Source organism: Agelaius phoeniceus, chromosome 2, assembly GCF_051311805.1.
Source record: "Agelaius phoeniceus isolate bAgePho1 chromosome 2, bAgePho1.hap1, whole genome shotgun sequence".
Lineage (NCBI taxonomy): Eukaryota > Metazoa > Chordata > Aves > Passeriformes > Icteridae > Agelaius > Agelaius phoeniceus.
Genome location: NC_135266.1, coordinates 78,058,720 through 78,072,566, shown reverse-complemented (window position 1 = coordinate 78,072,566; position 13,847 = coordinate 78,058,720). Strand labels below are relative to the sequence as shown.

The 13,847-nt window shown below is 35.8% G+C and overlaps 1 protein-coding gene across 6 annotated transcripts in view; it reads left to right on the top strand.

Moving 5' to 3' along the window:
* CNTN5 (contactin 5) overlaps positions 1-13,847 on the top strand; it is a 606,500-nt gene that overhangs the window by 541,646 nt on the left and 51,007 nt on the right. For all 6 annotated transcript variants that reach the window (XM_077173968.1, XM_077173967.1, XM_077173966.1 and 3 more), the window contains 2 exons: positions 251-378; positions 1,346-1,521. In XM_077173968.1, the coding sequence (XP_077030083.1) occupies positions 251-378; positions 1,346-1,521 (304 nt within the window). The remainder of the gene's footprint in view (positions 1-250; positions 379-1,345; positions 1,522-13,847) is intronic.

The window sequence follows — 13,847 nt, the reverse complement described above, 5'->3', positions numbered from 1 at the left end:
TCTTAATAAGTGTCAAAGGATACTAATCCACTGACGCTTCCATGAAAATTTTGAATTAAGGAAGGACTAGTAAAACGGATTTATTAAAACCTTTTTGAAACAGAAGATAATTCAGTTATCATCTTCATCATCCCTTGCTACAGAGGCAGCAGTCCTTAATCCTATTTATTATCTCTGAAAGATATCATCATGGAATTTGGCTGGTAGCATGGGAGAGATATTTATATATTTATGGACTTATCCTTTCCAGGATAACTATTTTTCCACATGGGAGTCTGCGAATCCTGAATGCTTCCAAGTCTGACGAAGGGCGGTATTTATGCCAAGGTGTAAATGTATTTGGATCTGCAGAAATCATTGTATCACTATCTGTTAAAGGTATGAAAAAATGCTTTGATGGTAATGATGATTTATTTTAACAAATATTTAAATATTATCCCCAGCCAACAATAAGGCAGCATTCTCCAGGCAGAATAAAAAAGCATTTCCAAGAAGCTAAGGGGACTAAACTCCATCTGGTCAAACATTGAATCAGATTGCATACTCCAGCTGTTTTATTGTAGATGTGTCATAAGAATTAATATATATATTAAATCACTCAAACTATAAATAATTCTATAAGTAAAGGAATCAATATTGGTTTTAACATATTTTATCTTTGGGAACTCACTTACCCCTAACTTTTTCTGCATGAGGAAAAACCTTTAAATTAAAGTAATAATTGTATGTATATAAAATGCAGAGAAAGGTAATAACTTAGAAGATTAATAATAATACTAACACTACTGAGTAGCAATCCATTTCTGAACATTTTTTTCTTTTTCAGTTTTCAGCTGAATTAATGGATTTTCTTTGCAGGTGTTCAAGCCTTTTGACTTCATTTTTCAAGCTTCTTCCTGTATTTAGTAATCCAGGAAACATCCTGTGTTATTTTATGTGACAAAACTGAAATTTTCATACAATCACAAGATTCCAGGTGCTGCAGCCTCAAAAAAAAAAAAAAAAAAAAAAAAAAGAAAAAAAAAAGAAAAAAAAAAAGCTTGTCCTGAAACTTTTAAAATTAATAAAATTAATTAATTAATTAATTAATTAATCCATCTCAAATGTCCCATAGATTGCTGTTTAGGATTCTGCCTTATTGACTCCATGAAACTGTCTGTACCTTCTGATCGCCAGTGTCATACTTCAGTGTGTATTATGAATATCTTTCAGTATTTGACTGTCTGCAATTCATACTAACAAATGTAAGCTCTGGGTAGACTCAGCATCAGTCAATCCTATTATTTCGGTCTGGCACTATAGGTTAATTTCCATCTAAATGTTCCTAACACTTCTCTGTTTCCAGAACCTACAAGAATAGAGCTGACTCCCAAGAAGATTGAGCTAACGGTTGGAGAGAGCATCGTCCTCAGCTGCAAAGCCCTTCATGACAGCACCATGGATGTCACCTTCTACTGGACACTCAATGGGCAGCCAATTGACTTTGAGAAAGAAGGTGGACACTTTGAAAGCATCAAGGCAGTAAGTGACCATGCATTTGTCATCTCTTTGCTGGGATTTGATAGAAATTTGCATGCTTTTATATGTCTCCCATTTACCAAATTTTGCCCAAACTGAGAGATAAATGGTTTCGGTAACATTGGAAAGAAATGTTAGATAGAGGAGGTGCAAACTGCAGATCACTAGAACTACTCCAAGTAGTACTCTTCAAGAAGATATTAAATTTCAACTTGTATATCCTATTATTAGTGATGTATCAGATAATCTTTGTGAGGGAACATAAAGGAGTTTTCATCAAATCCTACTTACATTCTTCTGCTGATTTTAATATAGAAAGGATGCTGCTATAAGCATTGATGTCACTCTCACAGATAATATGGCTGTTGAAATGCCTTCACCTCCCAATGCTTTACTTGCCTAGAAAATATTTTAATATCTGAATAACAAGGACTATATTTACTAACTTCCCTGCATGAGGTACTTCCTAACCATGTAACCACTATGTAAGTCAATAAGAATCATATGGATAAAAATATGCATACCAATTTAAAATATTGCTACTTGAGTCAAAAAGAGTTTCATGTGATCAAATGGTGTGATAAATAATTTCAAACCTGTCTCGTAAAATGATTTGAACATTTCTTAGTAGAAAGAAGTCTTTTAGTGTGAACAAACTTGGAAATGGAACCTACAGTAATTTAACTGAATCTTGTGACTAATGAAATGGAAATCAAATGTCCATGCTATGTTAACAGAGAAAAATTAAGTTCATAAAGGTCAGGAAATTTTAAAACTTAATATATCTCATTTGAGTACAATGTAGCAAAGTTAACTTTGCATTAAAAACCTTGTCAGCTGCAATCAATTTATTCTTCTGCTTGCCTATATGGAAATCATACTCTTTATGGAAGTCATGTCCTCTTGGTGGGGGGTTCATATTTTTAAAATTTGAGTTTACTTCAATAAACCTTTTAATTGAACAACATTACCTAGGTATATTTTAGTTGGAAGGTTCTTAGCATAGTTATCTTCATCTGAGGAATATAACACTCAAAACAACTCTATGTAAGAAAGAAAACTTTCACTCCTCTTTAACTTCAAGATCATTCTTTGATTCAAGAAAAAACCTTATTATTACAATTTAACTTCAAGTTATTCCCAAAAAAATGAAATCCAAAGCATGCTACATGATTCTTTCCTTGTATTTCAGCATCTCTCTTCAAGGGAAATTTTTAATCAATGGGAAAAATCCACGGGCTAGGAAATTTTCAAAATAATTTCATATCTCATGTCAAAATAAAGCTAATTTAATATAATTTAGCATATGAAGAAAGATGATTTTGTACATCTCACTCAAGAAATCTTCATTAATTTCATTTCTACAAGAGAAAACCCTCAAACTGATAAAAATAAGGCTTATTCAAACCAATCAAAGACAACATCCTATTTTCAGACAAATGTTCATGCAAATCTCCCTAAAATTACTGATTGCTTTAATGGTCCTCACACGATTAAAATTTGGCCAAAACTTGACAGATTTAACCAACTATTTGAGTTTATGACCTTCTCCTAACTGTGCTACTAGAGTGTTACTGCTACTTTACTAAGTGAAAATAGTACTACTCACAGAATAAGCTGGGTTGGAAGGGGCACACAAGGATCATTGAGTCCAACTCCTGGCCCTGCACAGGACACCCCAAGAGTCACACCATGTGCCTGAGAGTGTTGTTCAAGAAGTGTTGCTCACTTCTTGAGCTCTGTCATGCTCTGACACAACTTCAGGCCATTGCCTTGGGTCTTGTCACAAATGGGAAGAGATCTGCACCTACCCCTTCTGCTTCCCCTAATAAGGAAGTAGATGGCAACTTGGTCTCACCTCAGTCTCCTCCAGGCTGAACAAGTCTCTCGTAAAGTAGTGGCTAAAATATATTGAGTTTTGCATTGTCCTGAAATGAAGCTGGATCAGTTGAGAGACACAAATCTTGAAAGTGGTAATAAAAACTGTGGTAATACAGGAATTTTTCTATGTGTTTTGACACAATTCCCATACCTACTCATTTGTGGAATGTTGTCAATTGCATCTCATTATCATTTCTGTTAATGACATGAGAATGAGAAATTAATCAAAAGGTTAAAAATGTATTTCTTTACCTCATTAAAATCTAAAGCATGACCAGGTACTGGGCACAAAGGACAAAAAACCTCCTTTTTTGCTGTCATGAAATCTCCTTTAACCTCTCCAGTTTCAAAGCTGAGATACACAATGAGTTAAAGCCATAGGTTTGTGAATGGAGAAAAGAGGAACTTGAAGTCTGATAGTTTTATTTATATCCCTTATATTGCTCTTCTGAATGAAACACTTCAAAATTGCATGAGTTGGTCCTGAACAAAATGCTTTTTAATGGAGTACATTTAAGAAAAAAAATATCTTTTGTGTGCATGAAGTCACAGAATTACATGTCCATTTTTTGTCCATACACTGATGCTTCATCAGATAAAAATATTTTCAGGCTTGCCTGCAGTTTGGTTATTCGTTTTAAAGCCTGACAAGTTAAACAGTATTTAAATGGCTTTTTCTAATAATAAAATCCCTTTAAACTTCTCATCACTGGTTGCAGTGCTCATACTTTCACTGTGGCAGACCCAAGCGTTAAGTATGATGAGCATCTTGATGCTTAATGCAGTATTGTAAAAGCTATCACCAAAGTAACACCTATTTCTGCTGTAGATAAATTTTTACTTACTAAAATTGTGTGATCCCTAGCAATTACAAGGAAAAAGAAAATTTTCTCTTACTAATAAATATTACTATTTTTGTTTTGAAATTACATCAGTAGCTTTTGTATCAGAAAAAAAAGCTGTTATAATTTTTCATATTGAGAAGTAATTTTTCATACAAACCGAAGGTATTTTTGCTGTTCTTTACTGATCTATCAATGACTTAGTGCCCATACCAATTTAGGTACTTCAGGGACTTCCCTGGCAAATAGATAAGTGTGATAAGGATGTCAAGTTGTGCATGAAGTGAATATTAAGGACAATGGACCAGCTGATTTCCACTGCAGATAGAAGTCTAGGGAAAGAAAACATCCCAAATAATGTGTATATGTAACTTCACAGTACATTTGGTGGAAGAACAATAATGCCAAGGGTTATATCAAAGTACAATCCTCTGGAATTGGTGAAGTCTTATTTTGTCTAGCAAAATACTTGATAACATTTTAAGTTCTATGAGGGATAATCTGTGTAATAAAAAAAGAATTGCATAGAAGTCTGAATTTCCAAAATTTTCTTGTAGCAACACAGTATGTAATGAACTCATTAAATATATACTTGCTTGTTTTTATTAGGATAACTTTGATTTTCTATCCCTTGTGCCAAATGTAGAAGTCCTAGTCAAAACTCTATTCAAAATGTTTTCTTCTAAAATCTCTACTGACCATAATTTTCTCTTAGACATATCCCTTTTTCATCTAAAAATATCTGATTTTTTCTGTAGATTTTCATCCAACTGTCATAATTCCAGCTCTGTGCTTGAAGGCTGATACTGTTTTTATAGCAGCCAAACAAAATGATTTACTGTAGTTATCCACAGACTGGTAAGCCAACACCATTGTTCTTAATGTCCCTCACCTTGACTTTTCAGACTCAGGAAAGTGATTTGGTCTGAATATGTTCTTGGTCTTTGATCTTAGCTAAAACTGCCACCAGGGGAAGCAAGAAGTACAACTTGTCATGTTATATTTTACAATGGTTATTTGTTCACATGGAAGTGAATGGAAATCTACTGTTTTACTTCAAAAAGGACAGAAGATACAGATTGGACAATGCATTTCATTCCTGCCTATTACTGGAGACTCCAATTAGATAACCTAGAATTTTGGACAATGCATAAATTTACATCTTTCTTTGTATTTTCAAGTCACTCCCTAATTTCTTCTAGTACTTTTATCATATTCAAGAAATTAGCATTAAAATTTCCTAAGCATTTCTAAATAGGAAGAGGCAAGTTCTACGCTACATGAAATAAATTAAAACATCAGGCTGTTAATAATAATGTCTTTCCTCTTTATTGGATGTAAACACAAACAAGGTTAATTAAACAGGGATTTTACAGAACACCCTGACTGCCCCCCCCACATGAGGAAAACAGCAATAGTTGTCAGAAGCCTTGCAGAAGACAGCAAGCTCTTTGCATAGTGAATTTCTGTTCAGGGTAAAGCTGCCATATCAGCGTCATTGCTACCAATTTGTTTCACTGTCTGTTGCAATCCTTTCCTGCTGATGGAAGAGGCTGAACACAGCCATTAGTGTCCACTCTAATCTCTAGATATTTCAGCCCTGTGCTCATTACCAGGTTATGCCCACTTGTCGTGCTACAGCAGTTACCTATTTGAGCAATCATGAGCAGTTTAAACAAAATAAAGATTAAATCTTGTTTCTTGGTAATAAATAGCTATTGTAAATTAGGTAGTGTACTAAATAAAATGAGAATTTCTAGACTTTGAGTTCTATGACTCGTAACTACGAACCAAAATCCAAGCACAAAGACCGCAGTGTAATACTGCATTTTACCATGTGTTTCTTCCAGGATATAAACATTTCTAGTGAACAGATTGAATTTATTTGATGCTGTGCTAGAAAGAGACACTCCAAACTTTTCCTAGAATCAAAAAAGTGTGTAAATTGCTGCATGCAAGTGCTTGTGGCTTTGGCTGTTAATAGAGAGTAAGGGACAGAGATGATAAGCAACATCGAATCTCAATTAGCCTGGAGAAAAGGAAGCTGAGGAGAATCTTACTGCCCTCTTCAGCTACTTCAAAGGAGGATCTAGTGAGGTGGGGATCAGGTCTCCTGTCCCAGGAAACAAGTGACAGACTGAGAGGATGTGACCAGGTTGCATCAGAGGAGATTTAGATTAGAGGTTAGGAAATGTTTCTTCACTGCAATTGGTCAGGCATTGGAACAGGCTCCCAAAGGAAGTGGTGATATCACTAATCCGGGAAATGTTCAAAAGGAGTGTGGATGTGGCACTTGGGAATATTGTTTGAGGGTGAACACAGCAGTGCTGAGTTAACGGTGGGACTTGATGATTTTAGAAGTCTTTTCCAATCTTAACAATTCTCTGAACTCTTCTATTTAATTTTATTTTAGACAGGAGAGATAACCAATAATTTTGGAAAATGTGAGCCTCTTAACATTCCTGACCAATTTCTATTAAAAATTATTGTAATAAGTAAGGAAATACATTCAGATAATTTTTACTGATTTGTTCCATTGTGGTATTTTGTACCATTCCTTGTTTACAAGAAGCATTCTAAAGCAAACAACCTTGGGATAAATAAAAAACATTTCATGACAGTCCATTCCTCCCTCTGTTTACTTGGAGCTGATGCATCATTTAACTGCTTGGCACAGTGTTAATCTGGGCTATAACAGCAGAGTCGATTGTTTGAACAACTGATCAATATCAGCTCCTAAAGAAGCCTCCATTTAAAGCTCTGCTGGCTATTTTACACTTGCAGCTCTGCAGCCCTTCTCCCCAGCTGCTGTGGCAGTGCTCTCCAAAGCCTTCCTGGCAGTACTTCTCTATTTCAGTTCCTACACTCCCAATGTTTTGGTTTTATTCTAGAGGCCTTGCACCTGCAAACCTCAATTGTGTTGTTACAGAAAAGTCTCATGGGAAGAAGCTTTCACTGTCCTCAAGCTCTCCTCAACTTCTTGCCCCCTTTCTTTTTCTCTTGTTTGGTAAACCAAGACACAGCATGCAGTACGGTAGATAATGTTCACATAAATACTTTATAAATGTTATCCAACAATATACATACTAAGAATCTTAACAATCAATCATTGTCTAATAACTGCTCTTAATAAACATATTCCAATGAATATTTACAAATAGGAAGTGTAAGGTTCCAAAGAAAATTATTAACTAGGGGGAAAGAAAAAAAACAGCAAAACATAATCATCATTTTCATTGTCACCTATTGCACTGGAGGGAGACTCTAGAGGTCTTTTCTTCATTTTTTCTTGTGGTAATAAAATTGCAAATACAGAACATGAATTTAGCATCAGAAGTGTAGTGGGCATCTCTGTCCTGAAGCTTGCCATATCATATCCCATCTCTTTTCTCATTCCTTCCCATTCTCACTGCTTTTTCCATGGTTTTGTTAATCCCTTGATTTCACAAAACTACCCCAGTACATGACAGACCACCTGACAGCTGATATTCTTTTATCTTCATCTCTTTTTCTACCTTTATTCAATAAAATTAATCAAACTCATTTGCAGCAATTCATGATGCACTTGAAATGCATTTGAAGCATTTCAAGTTTATTCAAGTTCTCCCTCTCCATTCTCAGCACTCCATCACTCTGGCATCCACTCAAAGCCACCAGTACTCACCAATACAACTCTTTTCATAATTCTTGCCATGTCTATGCAAACTGTTCATAAATACTGCCACACAAAGAATCTACACACCCCCCACATGATTCTTAAGGATTCACAAACCTAAAAACATCCTTTTAACTTCCTATAGACAGGGGAAATGCAAGTTATGTTTTATCAGGTATGCCTGAGTCAATCTGCATCAGCCTGGATACTGATATATTACCATTATTTTCCTGCCTCGTACCACTGATCACAACAAAACTGATAACAATGATTTCATCTTCTTCATTCCAAATGTGCCTATATGATTAAAAAGCAGAGCTCAGAATATAATTTTCCATTACCAATACATCAACTAAGAAATCTGCTGCTTCTCAGATTAAATATTTGCAATTTTTAATCATCACAAGTAGTAGACAGATGTAGTTGATATGTTCAAACCTGAGAATTTGCATGAAATGATACTTAAATTTTCCTAAACAGAATATGGACATAATTTGGCTTGAAGACAACAATTCGTCCTAATGTACATATAGACTGTCATCATTATTTAAAAGAACTTTATTGTATTGCTGGTCCTCACCATTGATGGTACAAAGATAACACTGCCAGAACGTTATTCTGTAAAATCATTTGTTTGCTTCAGATAAACTCACCAAAAAAAACTCTATTGCCATTCAAATATAGCAAAAATAAACTGTGAAATAATTTTTCAATTAAATCTAACTTAATTTCATTACTAAAGGCTATTTTTATAAATGAAATAATATATGAGTCAGGAATTCACCTAATGTGTATGTTATATGCAAAAGCACCCATATATTTTAAATGATCATTTATATTGAAAAAGCTATCATTAACAACCCAGGTCATTCTTGTTTAGGATCAAATCTCAGTCCTTTTTACTCGACACAGCATTGTTTTATTGCTCTCAATTTAAAGAGAATAGAATCTTTTTAGGCTTTTAGTACCTCACAAGCACTGTCTTCTGTATAAAAACCTCTTTGTAGGAAAGCATCCTCACCTCTCACTGTCAAGAGATCTAGATGACAGGCAGCAAACCTTGATAAACCCCTGTAGTCATAGTAAAAAAGTGGCCCAAACTCCACTTTGGCTTTCATCATAAAAGTTTTCCTGCAATGGCAGTCAGTGTTTGCCCATTCTTTTCTTCCCTTTGATTTAAGCTTTTGTTGAATCATGGTCATTTGTAATATTCTCATTACCCGTTTTAGACACATTCTTCCCAGGCAAAGAGACAGTTTCACCACATGTTGTCCAGGCTGAGTTCACAGCCTGAATCCTCTGCACAGTACTAGGCAGTCCTCAAGCCCTTGCAGTGCAGAAGTTGAGAGCTGTGGGTCAACACATCATCTCTACTGACTACCCAGTCCTATGAACTTCTTTGGCTTTTTGTCCCTCTTTCCAAGATAAATCAGAGCTACATTCAAAGAACTGCAGTTGGAGTGCTGACGGGAAGTATGACAATGAATGTGGAAAATGAGCAGCATTAGAAGCAGATTAAATGAAAGCTGGGTTTGATACAATGACAAAATAATGATATTTCATATAGAATTTCCACATATGATTCTGTATTTTAGGCATATGTTATAAATGATGTAGTAATCAACCCAGGTGTAATTCTTTCATGGAAGAGATAGGGAGAAGGGAACAAAAGACTTACTAGATGTTAAGAAAGTGCTCTAGAGTGTAACTGTGAGCTCCATTTCAAATGCAGACAGATTAGGAATTGTGCAAAGTCTTCAGAAATTCATTAGAAATTAGAATTTGCAAAGTCTTCAGAAGAAAAAGTCGGATACCCTGAATGGACCACTTTGGTTTAGAGATAAAAACTCAACAAATGAATGGACAGATTAACAGAGAGGTTTCCTAGCAACTGGCTCAGGACAATGAACTCACTCTCACAGGAAGAATAAGTTTAATTCTCTTCATTTGAGGGAAGAAACATGTGTAAAAGTTGTTTATTGCAAAGCAACTCACAACTGTTAATATCTGGTTATTAAAATGAGAGAGATGTCTTGGCCCAAATTAAGGTGCAAACGAGACCATATGTCAAAGTCATTAGTATCAATTTTTATTTAACAGTAAATGTGAGGGAGAAAGGGGGAGAGAGAGAAAGAAATAGGAAAAGAGAGTGGGAGCAGGGAAAGAAAGAGAATGACAGAGAGACATGGAATATGTCATCACTGCATGGATTCTGTTGGTTCTCTTCTTCTGGTCTTCTCAGTGGTGAGCATCCCAGTCTAGTCAAAGTGATTGTCACTGTCTTGGGCCATGAGGGGTGGGAGAAACTCAAAATCCACTGGGTTTATATTTACTCAGGTTTGGGTGGGCATGCCCAAGTACCTCCCCTGGGGCAGGGAATTTTACACTGGATGATGTAATACTTTGAATCATGGGACACTTCATCAGTCTGATGGTTTATGACACATTCTAAGAATAAGACATCACAGCTGCCTCTTATATCAGTAAAACTGAGCCAATTATGGCCCACCAGAAGGGGTGAATTCCTTCAGGCTGTGTGTGAATGTCCTGCCACTTCTCTGGAAGGGAATTTCCGCAGCTAGCCAATGCTGTAAGGACTTTGGTATGATGTAAAGTAGGACCCCAACTTACAAGATCTGCCTCTTGTCAGCCTCTTTCCTTACCTTATCCAACACGCAGCTGTAGCCTCTGGTGATGGTGTGCACACCTTCTGCACCTGGGCAGTTAAGTGATTGATTGGGTAATTAACTAGTATCAGTCCAGGCTCCCACAACTACCTCTTAAGATTTATGAGGTGGAAAGAGAAAAAAAATCCACACGCAAGTTCCTCTCTGTGGGTATTTGAGATGGCTGAAGAAGTATTAATTCCCCAACAGAAAATTCTCTGAAAATTGTCTTTTTTTCTGTTTGCTTGTTTGGGTTTTTTTTTGTTTCTGCAAACCCCACAAATATTAGGACAACGAGTACAAAAGACAAATGCAATGATGTTATTACTATTGAGCAAAGAATGCATGCTATATGTTCTTGGAGCCTTTTTTAATTTGGGCAAGTATTTCCACATCTGAAGCAAATGAAATTGCATCGATGGCACCAATTTTTGAAAAAGAAATAGCTTCAAGCAATATGTACAACTAATGTACAGCTAATTAGATACATTGCAGACATGACTATGACCTCAGACAACATACCACTCTGAAGCAGACAGAGCCATAGCTTGACATATCATTCAGCATTGGAGCTGCCCAGATCTGAATGAATGGGATGGTTGGGAATGAGCATAAAATGAGCAGTACAATAAATTGTAGTCCTGGAGAGAAACATTAGTCATGACAGATAGGATTCTGAGCTCTATTATTATTTATTTGCTGCTTAATGAAGATCAGCAGTGTACAGCAGGTCTGTAGCTGATGCTGACCTTGAAGGTTACTCTTAGCTTTCCTGAAAATCAGTAAAAGTTGGTTGTTGAACCAATCAGTTTTGGTTTGTTTTCTTTTAAGTTTTAGCTTCAGTAAAATACGAGCTACATTTCACACAGTAGAAGTTTATACTGAGATTGAGGTACTGATACTTGGTTAAGTGGATAATACATGATGCAACACCAAGGAATATGGATTTTTCTAATAAAATGCTACTTTGAAATAACCCACTTCGTGCAAAATATTCCTTGTCAAGAAAGAGTAAAATAAAAGTAAAATAAAAGGCATCTTTTAAAAACATATACTTGATAGAATCAAAATTTAGACCTAGACAAAGAAATTTAAATATTTAAATGCCACTATCTTTGACTTTAAATAAAATTGAGACCACAAAGTTGCTGATACACCAGGCTGCCCTAAATCATGTTATACCAGGTGAGAGAGACCTTCCTACATTGTTGGCATTTATATCACCCAGTTTTTGTCTTCCCCCAAGGGGAAGTGAATGTCTCTGCTTTGCTGAAGCATGACGTCTTTTTCCACTGAGAGAAGTCTAAAAGCACAAGAAAGTTTCTGACCTTAGATACTTTTCTAAATGGAGTCTCTGCTGCATTCCCACTTAGTAGGTGTTTTTTTTAAAACTGGATTGTAATTGTTCAAGTTTAAGTAGCAACTACAGTGACAAGGTGCAGAATTTTTCTTGAGACATAGAAAGTCAGCACATAAGTTTAACCTCCCCCAGACCTTTTTGTGGCCTAGAGCCTCTCATTACAGGATAAACTAATCAACAAACAATTTGTCTTCCAAGACTTGGGAGAGTCTGTAAAATTTTTGAAGTCCATTTATGCATGCCACAGAATAGCACTAATGCAGTATAATTTTAGAGTCCCTGGTCAAACATATCTCCTACTTATCTAAATGGAAGCTAAAATGTATCATTATTTTCTTGATTATGATCAAGAATCCAGTGTCTGAGCATATACCTATCTGTATTAAACACAGTCAGTGTTTAATCCACTCACACATCCTCAGGAATGCTGGCTGTGCATCCTGTTATGTTGTAATAAAGCATTTCATAGAGATCTATTGCACTGCACTGCTCTCCATTTACAGCAATGATTCTTTCAATTGATGCTTGTCTGCCCAGTTACACAGGTGTGCAGATGAAATACATATATTTTTCCTGATAAAAATATTAGGCTTTACACATTCATGAGCCCTCTGGAAGTCAGAGTGACAGTCAAGGTTTTTAACAGCTCCTGAACAATGTAACCAGACAGTTGCTATCCATTATGCTCTTTCTCACACTTAACACTAAAACACACATTAGATGTGTGTCCTCAATGATGTTTGTCCTCAAGAGAGGACAAATGTGGACTGATTCTGGTCTTTTCCTTTATGTAACCAAAGCTTTGTACCAAAATCACAAGTGATCTTGAGAAACCCATTTCAATAGCTAGTAAATACTATGTTATGCAACTTAAAAAAAAATATATCCTGAATTTGACTCCTGATAGGAGTGTGTGCTCTTCTTTTGCATTTTGAGCTGTAGACTACTGGGATATCCATTTCCCCTGCTGTGATTTCTCATATGCCAGAGCAAGAATATAGGAATTGCATTATGGCCTGACTGGTCTATCTTCCCTTCAGCAACATCATTACCTAGGCCACTTCAGAAGGCAAAACACTCCCGTGGTAATCATGCTCTTAGATCTACAGGGTTATTAAGCTATAGATCATGCCCACATTCACTTTGGCCCCAGAGGCAGCCTTAATGTCTCCACCTTCCTTTTCCTTCTTTGCATTTGAATATCCTTTGGTAAAGATTTTGCCTTGATGCTACATGGGATATTACAACAAGTTAGTTCAAAAAATGCAAATGAAGAGAAGATTGACTGAAGAATTGTGCCAAGATGTGCTGCAAAGGAACTCTTCTGCCTAAAAAGAAAAAACTACATTATAGAAGATTGGATCTTGAAATGAATCCTATTTCATCTTGTCATTAATGACCTTGGCATAAAAGAAAGAAGTATGCAAATGACAATTGTATGGTACAAATTGGACATCTTACCAATGCAGCAGATAATGAAAATAACAGATGGGAACAGACAAGAAATTCAATCCCATGAAGAACAAGGTCATGCACATATGAATGACTAACCAGTCACATAAAGAGGGAGCTCATAACTTGCTAATGAATAAGGATAAAGATCTGTGTGTCTACATGAGCACAGAATAAGTATAAGCCAAGAAACAAGCAAATATGAATCTAGGTGAATTCAGTGACAGATTTCCAACACAGCTAGAGAAGTATTGATATTTACACCCCTAGTAAGATTTTATTTTGAATGCAGGGTACAATTCTATTCACTCATGATCAAAATGACTCAAATTAGAACCACTGAATGGGATAGAAACATATAGTTCAAGGAAAGACTGTCAGTGTTGCTTGGTTAGCAAAGTAGGCCAAATCTGAGAAAGGAAATGCCTATACTCAATTAATGTTTCTTAAAGTGAACCTTGGGGAATTGTAAT